Source organism: Calliopsis andreniformis, chromosome 2, assembly GCF_051401765.1.
Source record: "Calliopsis andreniformis isolate RMS-2024a chromosome 2, iyCalAndr_principal, whole genome shotgun sequence".
In the NCBI taxonomy this organism is placed as follows: domain Eukaryota; kingdom Metazoa; phylum Arthropoda; class Insecta; order Hymenoptera; family Andrenidae; genus Calliopsis; species Calliopsis andreniformis.
The window spans coordinates 7,864,017-7,884,805 of NC_135063.1; the positions used below are offsets into that span (position 1 = coordinate 7,864,017).

Here is a 20,789-nt window from a genome sequence, read left to right on the forward strand (position 1 = left end):
GACAATCTGTACAATTAACGAAAAATTTATTATCAGGAACAAAACATTGTTGATACTGTGCGATTCATGGAATCAGCAAGTCCTTTGCCCTATCAAGTCGATTGATAAACTTAAGGTTCAAAGTGACCTCAGATTACCAGGTCGCAGACACTGATACTAATTAGTGAAATATTTTACATATAAAATTAAAGAACTCCGTACTTTTGAACTTTGCCTTTCAATAATATATAATTTCATTTTACTTAATCACTGCACATAATTATTTGAATAATCTCCATTCTTCATATTCGCTTTTTAATATTTTAGTATTAGTTGAATAAAATAGTTGTTTATTGAATCAGTTATTTCTATAACCCAACGATCTTCATTTCCAATGACCAATTTTAATTGAGAAAAAGGATACCAATATATTGTCGTTTCATATCGTTAGTTTTTCTGCTAGAAATACACAGAGTGTTTTTTAATGGATGTCAAAAATTTCGAAAGAGTGATTCTATATTTAGAAATAAGACAGAAATCAAGAACGACAAAATTGCGATTACAAATTCGTTTCAGAGTTATTAATTATTGAGAAAAGGCTTAAAAATGTGTCTAACTTAGAATATTCATTATTCTACTGGCTTGGCGAATGCAAGTCGGCAGTAGAATAAGTCTTGAGTCAGACATAGGTACATCACGTGTATTTTAGACGTTTTCTTAATAATTAACAACTCTGAAAGAAAGTCTCAACCGCAGATTAATTATTGTTTATTTTCTTCTTAGTTTAGTGTATAGTTTAAACTCGAATAGCCTATGTAATACAAAAATTCAGCAAATGAAAAGCACAAAATTTGCTCTTACAGCTATCCCACAAGGAGAAAAAGAATAAATTATCCATCGGTCTTCCATTTATTGTCTTAATAACATATAGAACATGAGTTACAGATATATTATATACGTCTATTTATACGTATTTAGATACTTCATTCCTCCATCATCATTCACTCCTCGCTACTGCAACTTGTATATCTCCCGAATATCTTAATCGCTACCACCCACGCCGTATTCTCGATCAGTGTATAACAATAAACGCGAAACCTAACCCTAGCTACAGAGAAACATCCAAACGAACAATGAGATTTAAAAAGTATAGTCTCGCCGACGATTTACACTTAACTGGGGAAACAAAAGACGAAGAAGGATAAAGGAAAGGGGAATAATAATCAATCGAACGCTATACGCTGCAAGATCACCGTTACACGACTACAGCCTGTCAATCTTCCGTCTTTCACCCTTTCATTTTTAAATAAAACACTATGCAAATGTCTGATCGTTGTATCAGTCTGACGTAACATTGCCATCTTTCACTCGACACTTGTTCAGAAGTCGGCTCGATCGACTCCATGCTGAACACTTTGAAAGAAAAAAGCTTTAACCGATGAATAATGTTTATGGCGAAATGACAGTGATCTATGCTCGCAGCGACGTATATCTCGTTTTAATGATGCGTTAGCTTATTGATTCAGCGCGTTGAAATCACCGAGGAACGTTAAAAAGTGGAATCAAGAGAGCTAGCCGCTGTAAAGTTCGATTGATAGATATTATTTCTTTAATAACGTAGAGATTGAATTAAAATATGTAGTTATATAACGTGTAAACGACAAACGATTGTTTATGAAGTTGCATAAAAATATATCTACTGTACGCGATTTCTTGAAGCGACGTAAATATAATTGTGAGTCGTTTAAAATTAAAATCCACGGCGCGAGAAATAATTCTTTGTACGAGAAGGATAAATAAATAGGATAATGGTGGATCTTAATCAAATTTTAAAAACGTAAATAGTCGATAAAATAGTGTTGACAATTGTTTTTTAAGTTTACAGAGAAATCTTATACGAATATAACAAATGTATTGATGTAATTATCGTACCGTGGCCTTCGACCGAAAACAAAATCGTGTACATATAGTGATTATTTTATATCAACAACTTACACCGCGTGACACTTAGATTTCTTTTACTCCTGCAATTCAGAATGATATCTGCCGCTAATTAAACAATTGAAATATAAAATATCGGTGACGATAGAACGGAACATTAAAAATATTCAACATATTCTGAAACTATATTCAACGTGTTCTTGATGAGTATTATTATTTCATATTAGGGTATGTCGAGCAAAGGTTTCAAAATAATTTATAATAATGACAAGATGACAAAAGTGTTACCATTATTTTAAATAACTTTGCAAACAACTTCGCCAAAGCACTGATCGCCTGTTTACCTTTTCAATATTCAAATTGGAGTTTCACTATTGAAAAATGAGCTTAAGAACAAGGAACAATGGCCACGAATTGCACAAGTACCACAATAATACATATAAAAATTGAAAGAGAAATAAACAGACGACAACAACGGTGTACAAATAATTCGCAAAAAAACGATTCCTAATTCATCCTGTGGAGCCACTCCGTTTCTAATCGTTATCAGTTTGTCTCACAGCCGAAATTAAACAAAAAAGAAAACAGAAAACGATCAATTTCTCCCGCCAAAAAAAAAAGAACAAATAAAAGTAAAGGAACGGATTGAAAGTGACAATTGTAATAAGTAATAAAAATAGTGTTTGCAATTAAACAAGAACATTTATCGACATCTTCAGAACCTTATTCTTTCTCCATTCATGCAGCCACACAATGACGCACGCGTACACGCACACACTCTCACTTTCTCTCTTGCTCGACTCACTGAATTTTCCTTAACATCGGTTGCACTTTGTGATTCGCATATTCTTTTCTTTTTCTCGTTAAAAACTGCAAAAGGCTCGGTAATTGGACGAAAGCTCACGGCTCTACGGACTAGAGGTGCGATGTATGCTTACGTGTACGTTACATATAAAAATATACTACCATTAAAACTACGATCTTTTTTATCGATTCACGTCTCGAACGTAGAAAACGCGCACTCCCTCGGAGAAAAATAATTTTCTGTTCGTTTCATTCTTTTGTCACGCGAATACAGATATTCCATTTACTGGAAAGACTAGAAGACTCAACGTGTTCGACTCGAGACGAGCTAAAGCAAACTACAAAAATAGAAATTTTAATATCATAACGAATAACAAGTTGTAGATTCGCGAATGACGTCCTCGGCGATTCGTGCTTGGCATTTCAACTTGAATCGAGAAATAAATTTCGCGGCATTTGACCCGAAATGATTTTCAATTGATTACAATTTTACACTAAAATTCGGTTTGTCTATAGAGAGGCTGTTCTGGCCGTAATTCTGATTTATCCTGTTTCCATCTTGGATAATAAAAAAAATTCTTGGATCACAGAATTACATTGGCCCGTTTAAAAACTTGAAGTAAAAAGTTTTTTAAAATATTCTATGTACAAATTCCAAAGCTGTAAAACCTGGCAGTTTCTTATAATCGAATTATTTAATGATTTTTAATTTATAAAATTGTATTATATTTCATGTATAAATTAAATAATATACACGTTTGACCAAAAGTTTGGAATCACTTGCCAATTTCCATTAAAATTACACTGTATTATAAAACTTGTTTACTACTGCTACTAAGAACTAGACTACGATTTTTTATAGTTATTTGAATTTGTACTTTTAATGTGAGAGCTTCGTCTTAATTCACAAGCTGATTCCAAATTTTTGGTTGATATTGTATAAATGAAAAAGAATATAACTAATTACCTAAAACACTAAAAGTGGCAGCAAAAATGCTCTGACTTTCCTCAACTTTGTGCTTCAATTGGCTCTTCGATTATGTTTCTAAAGAGTATGATAAAATCATTTTAGGTCAAACAAATATAAACCAAAAAATATCTTTTTTCCTGTCGAATATGGATGTAGTGACGGGCTAATTATGAAATACAACTACGACGAAAGTTTTTGAATTAATAAAAGTATTACAACCCTCATTATCAATTAATCATTTAATTCCTCAGCTTTTTCAGTTCAGGGCCTTCAAGAATTTCCAACTCCAAAGTGTAATTATCAAAGTGATTTCTCATACCACAATAATTCAATCCCGATAAAAAATTAGGTGCCCATCACTACAAAACGTTTTCAAAGTTTCATGCAAGATGAATTTCTCCAGTGATCGAACGAAGGAAAAAATGGCACGGTGTAAAAATATTTCTACGTCCGAGACCAATGTTTCAGTGTTGTTCTGCGCGTTTTCGAGGTCCTCAGCGACGCGAGACTCCCAGGTAATCTCGCGCGCGAGGATCTGACAATGACTTACGAAACACGAACGAAGATTAACAAAAATAATTCGTCCTCGGTTAGAATTGCTTAGAATTCTTCAAGAGTTGCCACGCGTTGATCTGCCGACGATCTGTGGCAGATTTCGTTGCTTCACGTTCAGGCATGTTTTCCACTAACGATTCAACGCGTATATAATTTTTAATTACTCCTCCTCGATGACACTCTGCGTCGTGGCTGATGCAACGACGAGTATTCCATGGATCGTTAACAATCTTGGACAAAATCGCTCTCGTTTCAGGATCTTCTTTACAGAAGCTGGATATAGTACAGTGTGCTTCAGTGATTTCGTTGTGTGTTTAATTTATTCTTTGGAATATTCAGGAGATTTATGTTAAACAGTGTTTGTTCGAAACAATTTTTAGAATGATGCAGACAATTTTTAACGAGGTAGATTCTTAGAATTTTCAAGCTACTCTTTGTTTTGTACTTTCTGTTCTCCTTTTTTCCTCATCTATTTTTAATCTCATTTTGCATTGTTTCCTTTCTTCTTTTATATTCTACTACTTGGTTTCTTACATTTACCTTTTCTTTTGAATTCTGTTCCTACTTATCTTTTTCCTTCTTTTATTCTCATAAGTATATTTCTTTTTTCTTGTCTAGTTCCTACTAATTTCTTGCTTTTTCCCTGTCATTTACTTCTAATCTCCATCTTTACTTCATTTACATTCTAGTTTTTCCTATCCACCCCCTTTCCAGCTTCATTTTCTTTTTCAACCCTTAAACTTTCTGTCTATATTCCTTCTTTTGCCTTCTTTCTATTCATAGCTCCTTTCTTTTTTATTTCTACAATTTCTTTCTTTTGCTTTCACTCGCTCCTATACTCCTCACTTATTTCTTTCAGTTTGCTTGTATTTTCTCAGTTCCCACATTTATGTACTGTTCATCCCCTCTTCTCCCTCCTTTTTCTCACCTCTCGACTGATTCATTACACTTTCTTTTTTTCCTTTACTCTCTTGGGAGTAAAAACTTGCCCTAATTCCCATCACCCTCATAATATACCTTCTTTTTATTTTCCCCTCTCTCTTTTATATCCCTTTAATTATTTCTTAACTTTTCACTTCATTCGTTCATAAATCCTACTTTTTTCATCTCGAGTTTCCTTTCCTACTCTGCTTACTTACTAAACAAACAAAACACACTTTAATATTTCACTGCAACTTTCGGCGATTACATTTTAAAAATTGTTTTGAACAAAAGAGCAAAATTCGAAGTGAAGTTCATTAAAGAACTTCGAGAAAAATTCTATTAATGTGGATACTATGCTTCCACCATATTTAAGTAACACTATCACTGCTGAAGTAACAAAATCACTGAAACACACTGTTTATGTTAAACATTAGGCTGAAGCTTCCGTAACAGAAATAAAATATCTCAATTCCCCACACAACTGTCTTCATAAATTTCAATAACTTCATCATTTCCAACATGTGAAAGAATATCCTCTGTCGTTAATCAGAATAGTTCACTCTGTTTTATATGCATATATGTGTAAACAGTATAGTATATGGACAGATTAACCGGAAGTCTTTCATTGTCTTCGAACAATGTATAAATATGATGGGCCTCAATAATGGTGGTTACGATGCGCCTATATAACAGTATGTATGTATATCGAAACGATTAAACTGTATGTATTTTTCAGTCAAAGTATAAAATATATCTCGATGGTAGAGGAACACCTTAATAATCTCCACGTTATTGCAACAAGTATCTTCTACAATCTATTATGATTAATATTGATGACGATAAAAAGAAAGAAGAAATAAAAACAGAACGTCTTGTTACAAAATCAATCAGATTGATAAGTAGTCTGTCCCCAAGTTAGCAACGATTTTGTAATATGTACACAGCGAAACAAGATGTATAATAGCAACGTAATGATGCGTCACAGTGTATAAAATTAGAAAAGACACCTGACAAGTGACTTGTATATAAAAAAAAAAAAACATCGAAGACTTCAGACTGAGCATATTCGTAAACGTGAAAAACTGCGTGGATTACGTGAGAAGCTCTGTAAAATATATCAACGATATGTACAATAAACAGTCGTGCACGCGAACGTTTCGAACGATCAACAATCGACACTTTCCCGAAACACACTTGCCATCAATACTGACGTCGCCTATGTACAGAAACTGGCCAAGAGTTTGTAATTCGAGGAAAAGAAAAATTACTCTGTTAAATAGATCATTTCAGTAATAGCAGTAACAGTAACTTTCACCTAAATGTACCTTGTTATTCAGGATAAATAAATAAGAGCATGACCAGATTGAATATCTTGGTAACCAGGAAAACAAGAATCAAGCTTTTCAAATAAAAGTGCTTGGTACCAAAAAGATCGTCAAGATTTGATCAAAAAATTTCTTTATAGAGTCGTTCAGAAGATATAAAGATATTTAAACAAAAAAAGAATTGTTAGGATGCTTAAGGTGGTAATTCGTATTGGTTGACCCTGTATAGCATAATTTAGATAAAAATTTTCCAATGATTCCAAACTTCTGGCCACTACTGTACGTCTCTCACCATGCACCTTGTCATAGAAGCACTCGATGGCAACTATTACAAAATATTCGATTATAGTTCGCAATAGAGGCCCTTGAAACGATCCAGTTCGCGATCGATCCTTTTTAACATTATTGCCTGAGACTAGCCGGGACTTCAACATGTAGGGGTCTGTACAGCAACAGTATACGAAAATAAAGGTTCGATGTTAGGAAAATAGTCAACGTGGAACACTGTTCTGCCATTTCGATCATTGTACCCTACTACTTTCGAGTTTCGATTGCTTCTGTCACTGCACACGCTTTAGTTAGGTATAATTGGTTCGTCATCATTTTGGTCAGTTGCTCGACACTAGACCTAATGGCAAATTTAACTGTTATAGATGGCTGATAAATGTCCCTGATCGCTACCAATCTGATGGGGACTAAACGATCCATCTTCTGTTCTTGATCGATTGGTATTCAACAAAGCTGCCTGATTGGCAAACAATGTGAGCAACCGTGTGCTTGAACCGCTGCCAAACGCTGCGAATATATTGCTTTAAACCTGCCTCTCTTCCACTGTCTCGCTTAATTACTGACATTATAATTACCTCTCTACTATTCGCCTCGGTTCACTGTTCCTCGTGCTGGGGCGGCACAGAGATGGGCAGAATAATAGTACAATAGTAAAAGAACAAAGTTTCCCTATTGTCTGAGGATGTGAGTTCATTATATGGTTGATTGTATGTAATATTATTTGTATAGTGTGTGGTATTAATTGGTGACTCGGAGGGTTGACAGTAGACGCATACATGGTGTTAAAAGAAATTCAGAACGTACAGTAGTATACTTGAGAGCTGAAATAAGAAATGTTTAACTGAGATGATAAAATGCGATTTTTTGGTAGAGTGAGAGTTTGGTATACTGTTTTGATTTTTGCTTCGTGTATTTTATATTTTCTAGGGACATTTAAACGAATTTTTCTACTAATACTGAGACTGATTTTCAAATATATGTTGATTAAACATTTCTTACTTCCTAATATTACGTGTCCCTAAAATCTGTAAATATTTTAACACCCTGTATAAAGGCACCTCACATCCTCGATCATCAGCTATTGTAATACTTAATAAAAATTGTCGTTCTAAAACCATTGCATCCCCAAGTAGTTTCGTCACAGATTCATAAAACGTATAAAATTCACCCTACAGTTGCAATACAAACATATCCGCACCATTGCAATAAATAATAAAAATCTCTGACTTACAAATTACAACACTTCCCTTAAGAAAACTCGATCTACAGTAAAATAAAATATAAATTATACAGATAATATCGTATGTACAAAAATTTCATCAAACACAAATTTAAGGGAGAGTGTTGCAAACCTCACAACAATATTAATATTAGTTTAACATATAAAAGAATTCCGTCGCATTTCTGGCACCCCGTGTTGGTATAAAATACAGGCGAATAAAACTACAAATAACCGAGAACTATCGATACACTGGAGGCCTATACAATAACAGTGCAATTCATCGATCGTATCGATTCTCCTGAACTTCATTTCTGTCGATTGGACTTCAGAAAAAAACAAAACCATCCCCAGCGAACGATATGACTACATGAATATTTTCAAATATATTCGTGAGCGTTTCTATGGATTGATAATTCATGCAATGGCACTGAATCAGATTGGCACAGAATAAACGTTCATATCCAACGAAGAAACGCCCCAAAGACAAGCGTCATCGTCGTCTCCCATCGACAAACACTCTGGTTCCCTCTATCAGAGCAAAAATACAGACACTATCGGTAAACTAATCAAACTTTCGTAAGCACAACAAAATCGGGCACCCAATAGGCTAGGCAAATATGTTTCGGACAAAAAATATCATTCCTTCTGAGACGTCAAAAGTTCAAAAAGTCACTTCGACCGTAAACGAACATAAAAAAAGAAACAAAAAGCCTGCAAGTCTGCTTACTAAAACCAGTGTCCACAACAGTTCATCTCTAAACTTCTCGCAGTTTCAACCCTGTCGAGAGAGTTCAGCATTTATCTGAAGATCCCATGTGTCATCAGTGAACCTCGCGAAACTTTATCATCGTCGGCATAAATTCTGTAAAATTAGGTACTTCCTAGGAACGTGTAAATAATCTTCATATTGTCCTAGACACTTCCGACCCTAAATCCTCTGAATCCTCAATGATCCTCCAGTTCTCACCCCACTTCTAACTTCCAAAAATCAGACCCCTCCCTCTCAGCAACTCGTGTCCTCTTGCGACAGCGTCGTTCATCCTTCGAAGCGTTCACGTCTATCTCGAATATACTTGTGCAAACAAGGAACAACGAACGTGTAAAAAATGTCAGTCTAACAGGCGCGTCAAGTTCCCATCCAGTCCGCTTGAAGGCTCGCCGGGGAATGGCAGGACAGAATAATTGACGCCAGTGTGTGATCCCTACTCTCCGATCCATCTTCCTCCTCCTCGTAGGACAGTTATGTACATGTAGGTACACTTTAGGAACGTTTACGTGTATCCTTAGGCCCTCCCTTCTCTCTGACTCGTCAGCTTTCATCGAGTTCTCCTCAGACTCCTAGCCCTGGCGAAACATCCGTGGCCCCATGCAGCGATCCGCGTGAACACCGACGATCGAAGAACCAATCAATAGAACACAGGCGACCACTCGTGCTGTTGGTTCTCCGACGCGGTGATCGGTATATATCCAACCGTGGAGGACGCAGGCAGACACTGGAAGCAGTAGTTCGCGCCTGCGTTATTGTCCCAGTACTGCTCGCCCTTGCACTGAAACCTGACAGCGAACTCCAACCGCTGACCCACCGCCAGCGTGTGGCAGTAGAGAACGAACGAGAATTTGTCGCTGAATCCATCACAGGAGTTGGGCACGTAAGTGGCCTGGAGGTCGCTGAAGTTTCGCCAGGAGTTCAAGGTGTATCTGATGTGCACCGACTTGTGAAAGTCGAGGTTGATCACGCGCACTGTGCCCTGGATGCACAGGGAGATGGGGTCCTGCACCAGGACGTTCTCGAGACACACTCGGCGCTCGCGGACCAGGTCCAAGAAGTTAGACAAGCCGCCTGGTTGCTGGAACAGGGGCACCAGAGTCCTGTCTAGCTTGCGACAGGGTATCGTACTGCCACGTCTGGAGTCCATGTACCTGTCAGCCCAGGAGTTGCTGGGCACGCTGTTCAAAGGACTGCTGTCCTTCTGGAAGATGTCGTCGTAGGTCAGGTGACTGTAGGCCGAGTTGGGGATCTTTGGGATTTCGTCCAGGAACGTTCGCACGTCGGCTAGGTCCAGACCGAGAACGTCCGCGAATCTGACGATCTTCTTCCTTCCTGGCGTGCCTGGGGGTGTCTTGCCTGTTTTCAGGGAGGAACATCGTCTGATCTTCTGTGGCCTTTCTTCCTCTTCCTCCTCTTCCTCCGTTGCTTCCTGGTTCTCCTGAGCGGGTACGGGAATGTCGTCTTTGACTGTGGGACTGGTCGCGAGCTTCTTCAACAGCAGGCACATTTTTTCTTCCTCGTTGGTGTTTAGTACTGTGCCGTTCTCGATTTGCAGTTTTACCTCGTTCTTCAGCGTCGCCTCGACCACCCTCTCGCCCGAGGGACATTCTAGAGTCAGGGCACCTGGTATGCTCAACATACTGCTGTACGTCGAGTGATCTTCTTCGTTCATAGGCAGATCGTCGACCTTCAAGCTACTGGCACTGCCCGATGGTTGAAGCGTGTCTTTAGGCTTCTCCTCGTCGTATGGAAGGTCCTCTTCGTTCGTGATATCCGAGGAATCAGGAGAGTCTTCTTTCACGAGGTTCTTGGCGTTCTTGATGTCTTCCAGCTTCCCATTCTCCGTGATCCCATTGACGAAGTCCACTTCATCGACGCCTTGGTCGTTCTCGCTTCTCCTGTTCAGATCACAGATTAACGTCCTGGGCCCGTGAAGAGGGATTTCAGAGTCAGAATGCGACTTGGGAAGCCGATTCTGAAGAGTAGTTAAACTGGGACTGATTATGGAGGGAGTCTCTTCTTGCAAAGACATGGTGCTTTCATCAAAGGTGCTCCAAAGGGACTCATGGCTCGCCGAAGTAGTTTCTAGAGAGCTTCTCTCGTTCGAATCTTCCGAGTTACACACCAGCTCGTCCTTCCTGAACTTCTGGTCGCAGAAGTTATTCCTCCTAATAGAGGAACTCGATTCTGACGTGTCCTCAGAATGCTCCGTGTTGGCTTCTAGCCTCCTGCGATACACCACGCCCTTGGTCTTCGTTGGTTCACAACCGTTCGAGAGATTCGAGATGGTCATTTCGCTATCCGAAGTGGTCACAGGATCGAAGTAAACTTCGTTCTTCGCTTTCTCCATATCCGAGGACTCAGGATCAAAATAGATATCAGACGAATCACTGTCTGGGGAGGTTCCCGTGATAGGTGACGCAAACACGCAGCCTGATTCTGGATCGAAGTTAGACAGCATCGTTTTCGACCCATTCGGCGAACAATTACAGGCATCGTGATGGTTCGCCTTGAGGACATGAGGATTCACCAGGAGGTCCGCCACCTCTGCTGCTGTGGCCTCCTCAGCTGGCGAACTGAGTCCATCCTCGATATCTAGGTCGAAGTCGTAGCACAGCTCCGTTTCAGGACTGTGGCGTGGCTGGTGTTGGAGGACGTGGTTGGCTGATGTGCTGTTCATTGTCGGTTTGCTGGCTGAGGACGAACGCAGCCAGGATGTCTCCTTCGGCTTCGAGGGGTCTGAGTTTCGCGAACTGTCTTCGCCACCGAGGGACGTCAGTCGTCGATGAAGGCGTCGCGCGAAGGCCTCCGCTCGACCGCGACAGTTGCTCGAGAAGAGGGAGCTGACCAGGCCACAGGAAGGGCCGCCACTGTGGGCGCTGCCCGCCGAGTCTGTGCTGCCCATCTCGAGGACGGACGAGCCGGATGTCCCGTCGGCGTGCCTGCCCTCCGAGGGCGAGGTCGTACTGTTACCCTGCTCTTCCCGCTCTGGACTTTCCGTGCTCGTCTGGAAAAGAAGAAAATGGATGCTTTAATAGTTTTGGAGGCGATCTTGCGAGGCTTGCGGATCGAGGTTTGTTATCGTCTGAGAGACGACACATCGTGTCTACGTTGTAGCTGATTCTATTTAATGTGTTGTCCATGGTAAGATGGTGTTTATTGGTTTAAGTCAATAAACTTGACTGTTGACATAGTACTTAAGAGTCAAGTTTCAAAGAAACTGATTTAATTATACTTAACTATCTCACGAAATGTACCAGCTATCAGCACATTCTATGTAACACTATCTGTAATTATGTCTGTTTGAGTGGCATATCTTGAAGTACCTAACGATACCTATTAAGATATCCGATGTAATGATGGTTAGTTATCGGTTATTCAAGTAATCGTTTGTTTAGAAATAAATTAATACAAATTAATACTATATTAAAGCATTTTCAGACTGTTCTTCAACTCAGTAAAATGTTTAAATTAATTATTAAAAGATTGAAGATTATATGAATGTTTTTCAAATTTACGTAATTTTTAAAATCGTGTAATGTCTTAATTATTTATTTGAATTTTTGCCACGTTATCAACTGATACTTAGTAAGTTTCAATTCCATACTTCAAGCTTAAAATAACTTTCTTAATACGCCTCCATAACATCCCATATATTCACACTGCCACAGGCGCCACAGGTGCCTGTTATTGCACGTCTGTCACTACTAAACCGATAATACTCTATTTTATTATAATATTAATGTCTGCCTATTTACTTAGAGCAAATTCAAATCCTCAATCCTAGCTTGGACAGTGAAGTGCAATGAACTGCACTAAAAAATTGAAACCCGAACAGTAAATTGTACAATTAAGTATCTGAAAAACTGAAGAATTAAGAAACTAAAAAATTAAAAAATTTACAATCAGTAAAATTAGAACATTAGAAACCAATGAAAATTTTAAACCCAAGGTTACGAAACTCTTGAATTTCTTAAAAACTCACACCTGTACAAGGGTATTAAAAAACTCGATGTCAACAGCTTGATCCAATACACCTGTTTCATCGATATACACACACAGCTTAATCCCAAAATAATGTTCCCAATGTTGAGTCATAGTCACCGCAAAACCTGACCTCATCAGAACTTGAAATTCAATGAAAACTGAGTACCCCACGCTAACAGTATCAAATTAAAAACAGAGTTCAGCCACGGTCATTCGACTACAGTCCACCCTATTGGCGTGCTCGAACCTTAATCTTATACATATAAACGCGATCATCCCCCTATCCAGTATCCACAAGCCACATAAATCGTATTTTCCGCTTGATACACCGCCTCCACGCCGCGGGAATAGTATTACGCGGTTGTTAACGCGCCAGCCGCCGAGCCTGCGAAGGGAAAGACGGGGAAAGAAAAGTCTCCATCGAGCTTAATTTAATCCCGCCTGCGAAAATAGCCGAAGAAACAGCTGCAGGATACGGCGGTGTCGCGTATAAATCGAAACGAATTGGCGGTGGTGGTCGGCGCGTCGCTTTGACGAGGAGGCGAACATCGACAAAAAGGTCGTCAGTGGCTTCATCTATCATAAGACAGTAGAAGAAGGAATAGGCGAGCTGTAACATTATCGGACATTGTGGCAGCTCCTTTGCCACAGCGAACGGTTACTCATGCTGCGTACATTGGAGCACACAATCATATTATTAGCCCCCTCCACCACATCTACAGTTACCGCTCCCATTACAATGTTGTTATTATAATAGCTTCGAATTACGTCCACTGAACGTCGCGCACTGTGTAATACTACACTGTAACATCCTTCGACGAGAATTGCGCGCCTCCATCTATTTATACGCTTCTTAAATCCTGTAAAGAGATTTATGAATCCGTTCGACTAGGGGGTTGAGTTGGTGGTAATGACGCGATTAGGGGGTCCGAGACTGGTGGTTTCTTTGTGAAAAGGGGTATCAATCATGGTGGGAATGATACTCTTACGAGCATATTGATTAGGGAGGGTTTGAGCACCTCGTAACCTTCTATAAATGCTTTGGAGAACAAAAACAGTACTTCCAAGAATTAACATTTTCTTTGCGCAACTGCTTAATTAACTGACGTGTTATAGATGTTAATCCAATGCAAGGATTAATAACAGTGTTTGTAAACAAGATGGCGAAAACGAACTCGCGTTAATGACATGGTGAAGAAATTTGAACACAGATCACAAGGTTGGCCCGTGGCCACAGTGTTAATAGAAGGAGTGAGCACAGGAAATGCGAATGATCGGTCGTCGCAACCTAGGTGTCGAAATTTTGACGCGCAAAATGCATCGTTGCTGCAGCTGCTAACACAAGTCGAAACTAATGGGACAGCGATAACTAAGAGAAACTAGAAATCCTCTAACTCATGAAAATGAAGATACAGAAGTTGAAGGAACACAGTAAATTAAGTAGACATCTCCAATCAAATACGCAAGCTCGACTCATCATTACAAATCAGTTTTTTCAATAATAAAATAATTCAAGAAAAATCACTTACTTATTCAAATTGACGAATACAGATCTAATTACTTGAAAATAATATCCCAATAAAATGAGATACTATATTCTTTAAACAGTCATTCTTCAAAAATCTTGTTTAAGTCAAGCCTGCTTATAATTCTAAACGAAAGGGCAATAGTATTTTTATAGAGCTAGAATATTGAGATTCAATGTTGCAGAAGCATGGACAGAAGGAAAACTCTGACAACTTTCCTTCACAACTTTCCTCCATCCAAACTATCGAAAATAATACTGGCCTCTCACCTTGCACCCAGCACGACTGCTCCTCCGTCGCTCCATGTGCACTCGAAACGCGGGACAGACAATAAAAACAGAGGGAACTTACGCTGGGAAGGCAACGTAGCCGCGAAACGCACACACAAAGACGAAGAGAGGAAGAAGAACGCCCTCGTTTCGCCTTCTGCCTTGCAATCGCAGAGGTCTGGCAATTATTTTTGGCGCCGAGCTCGCCATAGCCGATCATCGAAGGCAATTGGTCAAGAAATGGAGCGTGATGACCGCCGCCTCCATGAATCGATTCGTTTCCAACGATCGCGTCCGTCGATCCTCGATCGAGATACTGATCGAGTCGGTTCGCCCTTCGATCGACGAATCCTAGGGCATTTCGAGTGAAGACTTGGTTCGTCGAGTGGGAAACTGTTTTAGAGAGAGACAAAGGAGGAATAAAGGAAGGATAATTGAGAGTTAATGGGTAATGGGATTTTCTGTCTTCAACTTCGACGAGGAAATGTTTCTGAAATTTATACAGAGCTTCGTGGAAATTGGAACGATATAAATACCGCTGGCAAAGAATCAGTTCTGACACTGCTTTGAACACGCGAGTGAACTGACGACTCTAGCGGCGCGAAAATTCCTAGGATCCTTCGACACGCCTTCAAGCGTGGCGTAGTATGTGCGTGGCGTGACAAGAAAGTACTGAGACTGAGAATCATTCCATATTATAGAATTGGATTTTACTATAGTCCCATCTTTCAAAGAAAAAGTTCCTGCTACTCAATCTCCTTTCCTTAAAATACGTAGATTCTATCTGAAAATTTTCAAATAAGGCACAAATTCAAATTTGTTTAAAATATGACGTATTTTTTTGCTTTACAGGCATGAAATTGTCTCAACTATGACAGTTGTTGGATGGAATAACAGAGATGCCAAAAAAAATGATTGTGCTGGACAATTGACCTCTGACATTCTGGCGCCTATCGTCGACGAAAACAGTTTAATCGTGAGAATGGCTGCACATTTGGGTAGAGCTCTGTTGAGGACGCATACATGTATACAATGAAAAAAAAGGCGATTGTAACGATGGGTGAATTGGATAACCCATGCACGTAATTTCACGTGTCGCGTCACGTTGTATCCGTCTGTCACGGTTCAAGGAAAGCCTAGGTTAACAGTCGTCGGGGTAATTAATTAATCTCTTCAGTGGCTGTTCATTTACGAGCTTAATCTACTGCTGATAGAATGTCTGCAATAGCTGGTGCATTGTCGTGATAACTTCTTTTGTTTCTCTTATAGTGTTATATTGTTCCAATAATTAATATGAACTGTTACATATGTAAGTGCACAATTCATTTAAAATTTAAGAAATTAAACAATTAATCCATTAAGTCTCAAGGTTTGTAGATGCAACATTTTACTTGTTTTTTTTTATTAATTTTTTCTTATAGTGAATTTGTATTACTGAATTCTGTTTCTTCATAGTACTACTGTGAAAAGAAGTCACGTTTTTTGCAAGTCATCCATATTTTTTAATAAATTTTTTCATTTAGTGGACATCAATATAATATCTATTATTTATCATAAAACATTCTTTTTTTATCTCAACAGAATAATATACCTACATATAAAGTCTACATTCATCATATATGTATACATACATTTACGTTTTTCAATAACATTGCGTTGTGTCTTAATGGATTAATGCGATATTAAATCCCACTAAAAAAGAAGAATGTTATTAGTCACCGAGGACACTCATACCAAAATAAGTCGATCTGGAATGTCTAAAATTAACTTGAACGCATGTAATTTAAGAGAACTTCATAAGGCAGAGGATTAAATGCAAGCTAAAGCGCTCTCACAGCGTTGTAGTCTTCAGGCCAACAGCCTAGCAGCCTCCTCTTACGTAATGATTATCTATCGCGCGCGCCTAGACTTCCGATAGACAAGCAGCAGAGTGTGAGTGGGACTACATGCGTGAGGCACAGGGAAACACATGTTTCTGATACGCGATTCGGTGTCGTATCACATTTTTTCCTGAAATCCTCCCGCTGACCTCGAACACCACAGAGAGAAGAGACACTTCGCCTTGCGGCGTAAAAAGAGCACTGACGATGCGACGCCTCGAAGGTGGCGAGATTAATTTACAAAGGAACATAACGCGAAGTGTTACGTGCCGACTTTAGTTGAGAGACTCTCGTTAGCGGATGAATAGAGGATTCAGACGCGTTTGATTTACACTCAGCTCCTTGTGTAGACTTGGAAACGGGAATGCGTGATTGTTACTGGCGAGGCTTGAATATCGCGTTGCTTGTTGGTTTTTTAATGGTCTGAGATATGGAGTTTCGAGACACTTTGTAAGTGGTTTGAAAGTCAGACAGATTTAGAAGTTATTCGGAAAATAGTTAATACTTTCGCTGTTATTACAGCTACTATAATATACTATAATAATTGAAAAAAAGGCTCTACTTCAGAGCCAGCATTTGTTAATGGAATTTTACCATAAACTAGTATAGCTGGGTCACAATATAAATACAAACTTGATTAGGAATATTTAAAAATGAATAGTGAGTGTTGGCAATTCTATGAAAGAAAATGTTTTACTAACTCAAGAATTTTTAGCAGTGCTAATTCGATGGCCAAGGATTGTATTCCTTCACCATATTCGCTGCTGCTTATAGGTGTTCACAGAATTAAGTATACGTTCATCATCTAACCGCTTATAGGCGCCAGCAGTAATTAAAGGCTTAAGCAGTATAGAGGTCGTACACTGCTTTACGTCTTTCAATATGGCAATCAAATGGACACTTTAGCCCTTAATTACATGTGTTCTTTCTTATACCTCTTTCACATACCTTCAGTTATGACTTATAACTAATTAACTTTCGTTTAAAAAATTTGAATGATGTTCAATAATACATAGTAATAATGGGTAATACAGTTACTGAAAAGCTTATGATAAAAATGATCCTATCTACTTTTATCTTTTTCTTGGGAAAGCAATAAAGTGCTGTAGTATTTTTAATCGCTGTTCAAAAGACTAAAGTTTTCTTTAAAACAATATTCTTCACATAATACAAAATATAATAACACACATGTCGTGTGCGACAACAAGTGTCAGAAATTTTAAAGAATGATTCCATAGAACGAAAATCAAGAGTAATAAAATTGTGTTGAAAGCTTCTTTTCAGAGTTATTAATTTCTGAAAAAACGCCTCAAATACACATGTAAGATGTCTGACTCAGTACTCATTCTACTGATTTCACTGTGCCTGACTTGTCTACGTCAGCAGTAGAATGAGTCCCAAGTCAGACACATTTCAAGCGAATTTGAAACATTCTTACAGTAATTAATACCTCTAAAAAGCTCCGATCACAATTTTACCATTCTACGTCCTTCGTCTTACATGTTCCTGTAAAGTCACCTCCAATTAAAACCTTAAGCTTCCTGAAACCTGTTGCTGAACACCTTGTATACATTAAAATGAATTCTCGTTAAAGAAATAATAAAACTCGAGAAGTGTAACTTCTGTAATGGGTACCATTTTTTATACTTTCCTGTCGGGCACCCCATATATTCAACGATCAAAGAGACGATGTCCCTAGTGATCGGTTCGGAAATGATTTCCAGCGATCCATTGCCGACATTCGCGCCCATAATCGTCGGCTTCCTGTGAACAGGCGAACCGCTCGTTTAAACACGCGTAGGACTCGGTGTACGCGTGTACGTGCCCACGCGAGCGGAGAACGTTGCACCTGGATAAAATGAAACGAGACAGGGTACCGTTTATATCTCAGCCTCTGGACGTTCTCCAAAGCGGAATTTAACGACAGCCTCCGCGACGTGATTAGCGAATAATTAAAGCGGGAGATCGAGGGAGGGCGAACGACGACGCGGCAATTCGATATCCCTCGGGGGGTGCTTTGTTTCTAAACGGGTTCCAGGGTAATGAAAATGTGTCTGGGAGGATTAATATAAAGTTTCGTTGATCCCCTTCGTAAAATGGATAAATGGCGTCTGTCATAGAAGATGCTCAGAAGGAAAATTGGGGGTAAATTTTATTTGGTTACCTTCTGTCGCTTCATTTTAAATCTGAGCGTTAAGGGGACAGAATGTTTGAAGAGGAGCAGAGAAGTGAATGATTTGGCTGATTGACTAGGGTCAATAGATTTTTAGGTCTTTGGTCAATAGAGTAAGTATTAAACATGATACATAAGTTTAGCAGGAGATTAGTGAAGCTTATGGACTTAGAATATAGATTCTTAATACGTTGAATGACACGCTATCTAATTTCATGTTCAATAATTACGAGTTATATCGTAATCTACAGTCAATGTGTTAATTTATTATTAGAGTCATGTCAACATATACATTTCAAATTCTTGAAATAAATTACAATTACTGATAGAAACGTTCCAATTCCTGATACATTAAAGGTGTCACAGTGACGCATTATTAGCTGGCGTTTTTTCATTAGACACTAACAGATCACGTCCTAAGAGCGATGCGTAATGATTTGCTAATTAAAAGCCTCGATTTCCATTGGGAGCACAGGTCAAGGTCACAGCAATCTAGTATCATAGTATAATTAATAAGTACGATCGAATGCTACTTTGACATTAATCAGCATTTCCACGTCATCGTATTACTTAAGCTTGGATTATTTTAGTATCTTTTCTTTTTAATATGCTATTTATGATTTATCAAGTTCATGCGAGTCGTACGAAATGTATAAACAATGATTTCTAAATCAGCCGAGTTATTATCATGCCATGACTATATATATTTGAATTTCTAATTATAAATTTGTATAATGATCTCTTATTGTATTCGATTCTAAATTATAGGAAGTAGAGTATGCTAATTAGAGTAAGTATTAAGTAGAATGAGACTATTATATACAGACCTTAAAAAAAGGCTATTCTCCTTGCATTCAAAATTCTTTATTTCTTTAAGTAGAAATTCTTAAAGTAGAATTTAACCAGTTAATTATTTTCCCTATTTTATTTCATCTTAAGTGACACACAATTACACGCAATTATATATAATTCACAACAAGAAGTACAACATATTCTGAAATTTTGAGACACAATTGATCAATAGTAGTTATAACAAATTCGTCCTCGAAATTCATTAACTTTGGTCTGAAATATTTCATGGTCACTAATTTCATCATCAGTCGGACGGACCTCTGAAAATAAAAGCTTTCCCGAATCCTATTCTCGTCGTCCGTCATTGACGCAAAAAGTTTAATCGAAGCAACATCGTAAATCAATACCAACTCAAAGTCGTCTGTTCGAACTAAGTCTGCAAAGGTTTCGTGCATAAATTGCGAATTAAAGCCAGATTAAATTTATCGATATTCAAAAGGTACACGTGCCAGGGCCTCGATAGTACGCTAGACTGTCTCCAGAGCATCTATTCTTGCTCTATTGTAAAGTCACTGTTTTATTTTCGTCCGATCATTCACCGGCACAATTTAAATCGTGACTACTTGACCCACGGAGCTAGGGGCCAGCGTCACAATTTATCGTGACAGATTTATCGCCTTTGCTCCTACAAGGAGACCGAGCCAATCAACGACGCCGAGATCCTGCTCTAATTGATTAGCAACAAATTACGTAGGCCGACGATACACGTACGTGTGTGCACATATGTATGTCTGTATTTAGGCGTGGGCAGAGACGCGAGAAAACGTGCACCCTTCACTTCCACACTTCGTCAGAAACGAGTCGCGAACCAATTATCGCGGGTTCCTGTCGCCTTTTGCGTCGATAATTTTTCTTACGCAGAATTCTTTGTCTCGATGGAAGCAGAGGTGGAATTAGCTCGAAGGGAGAAGACACGATAAAGGTCAGAAGTACGAAAGCATTGCTAACAAGCTTCGAGAATCCAGTAATTGTTTGACAATTGTTCGGGAAACTATATTTAGAGTTTACATAGTAGGACCTCGATATATCGACTCTTAAGTCGACCTTAGTCAGACTCGAGAGTAAAGTACATTTTGATTACAAATTAAGACATTAGAGTAATATATTAAAATACAGTTTAAAAATTAGAACAAAAATTGAGGAATGTTAACCTTATTAAGTGAGTGAAGAGTCATCTTCCATAGTGCAAAAAAAGGTCGTATACAAAGAACTTTGTGCCAGCAGATAATATGAAAATAAATTAGCACTATAAAATAGTCATTAAATTCTTTTTCAGTGCATCTTTTCATGTAACCAAACCTCAGAGAAGATTAAATCACGCAATC

At 38.5% G+C, this 20,789-nt stretch overlaps 1 protein-coding gene across 4 annotated transcripts in view; it reads right to left on the reverse strand.

Annotated features, from left to right (window-relative positions):
• Gbs-76a (Glycogen binding subunit 76A) overlaps positions 1-20,789 on the reverse strand; it is a 104,800-nt gene that overhangs the window by 32,424 nt on the left and 51,587 nt on the right. For 2 of the 4 annotated variants that reach the window (XM_076391960.1, XM_076391957.1), the window contains exon 2: positions 870-11,784. The exons of the other annotated variants lie outside the window; for them this stretch is intronic. In XM_076391960.1, the coding sequence (XP_076248075.1) occupies positions 9,415-11,682 (2,268 nt within the window). In that variant the 5' untranslated portion in view covers positions 11,683-11,784 and the 3' untranslated portion in view covers positions 870-9,414. Of the gene's footprint in view, positions 1-869; positions 11,785-20,789 lie in introns of those variants that run through there. 4 annotated transcript variants of the gene reach the window in all.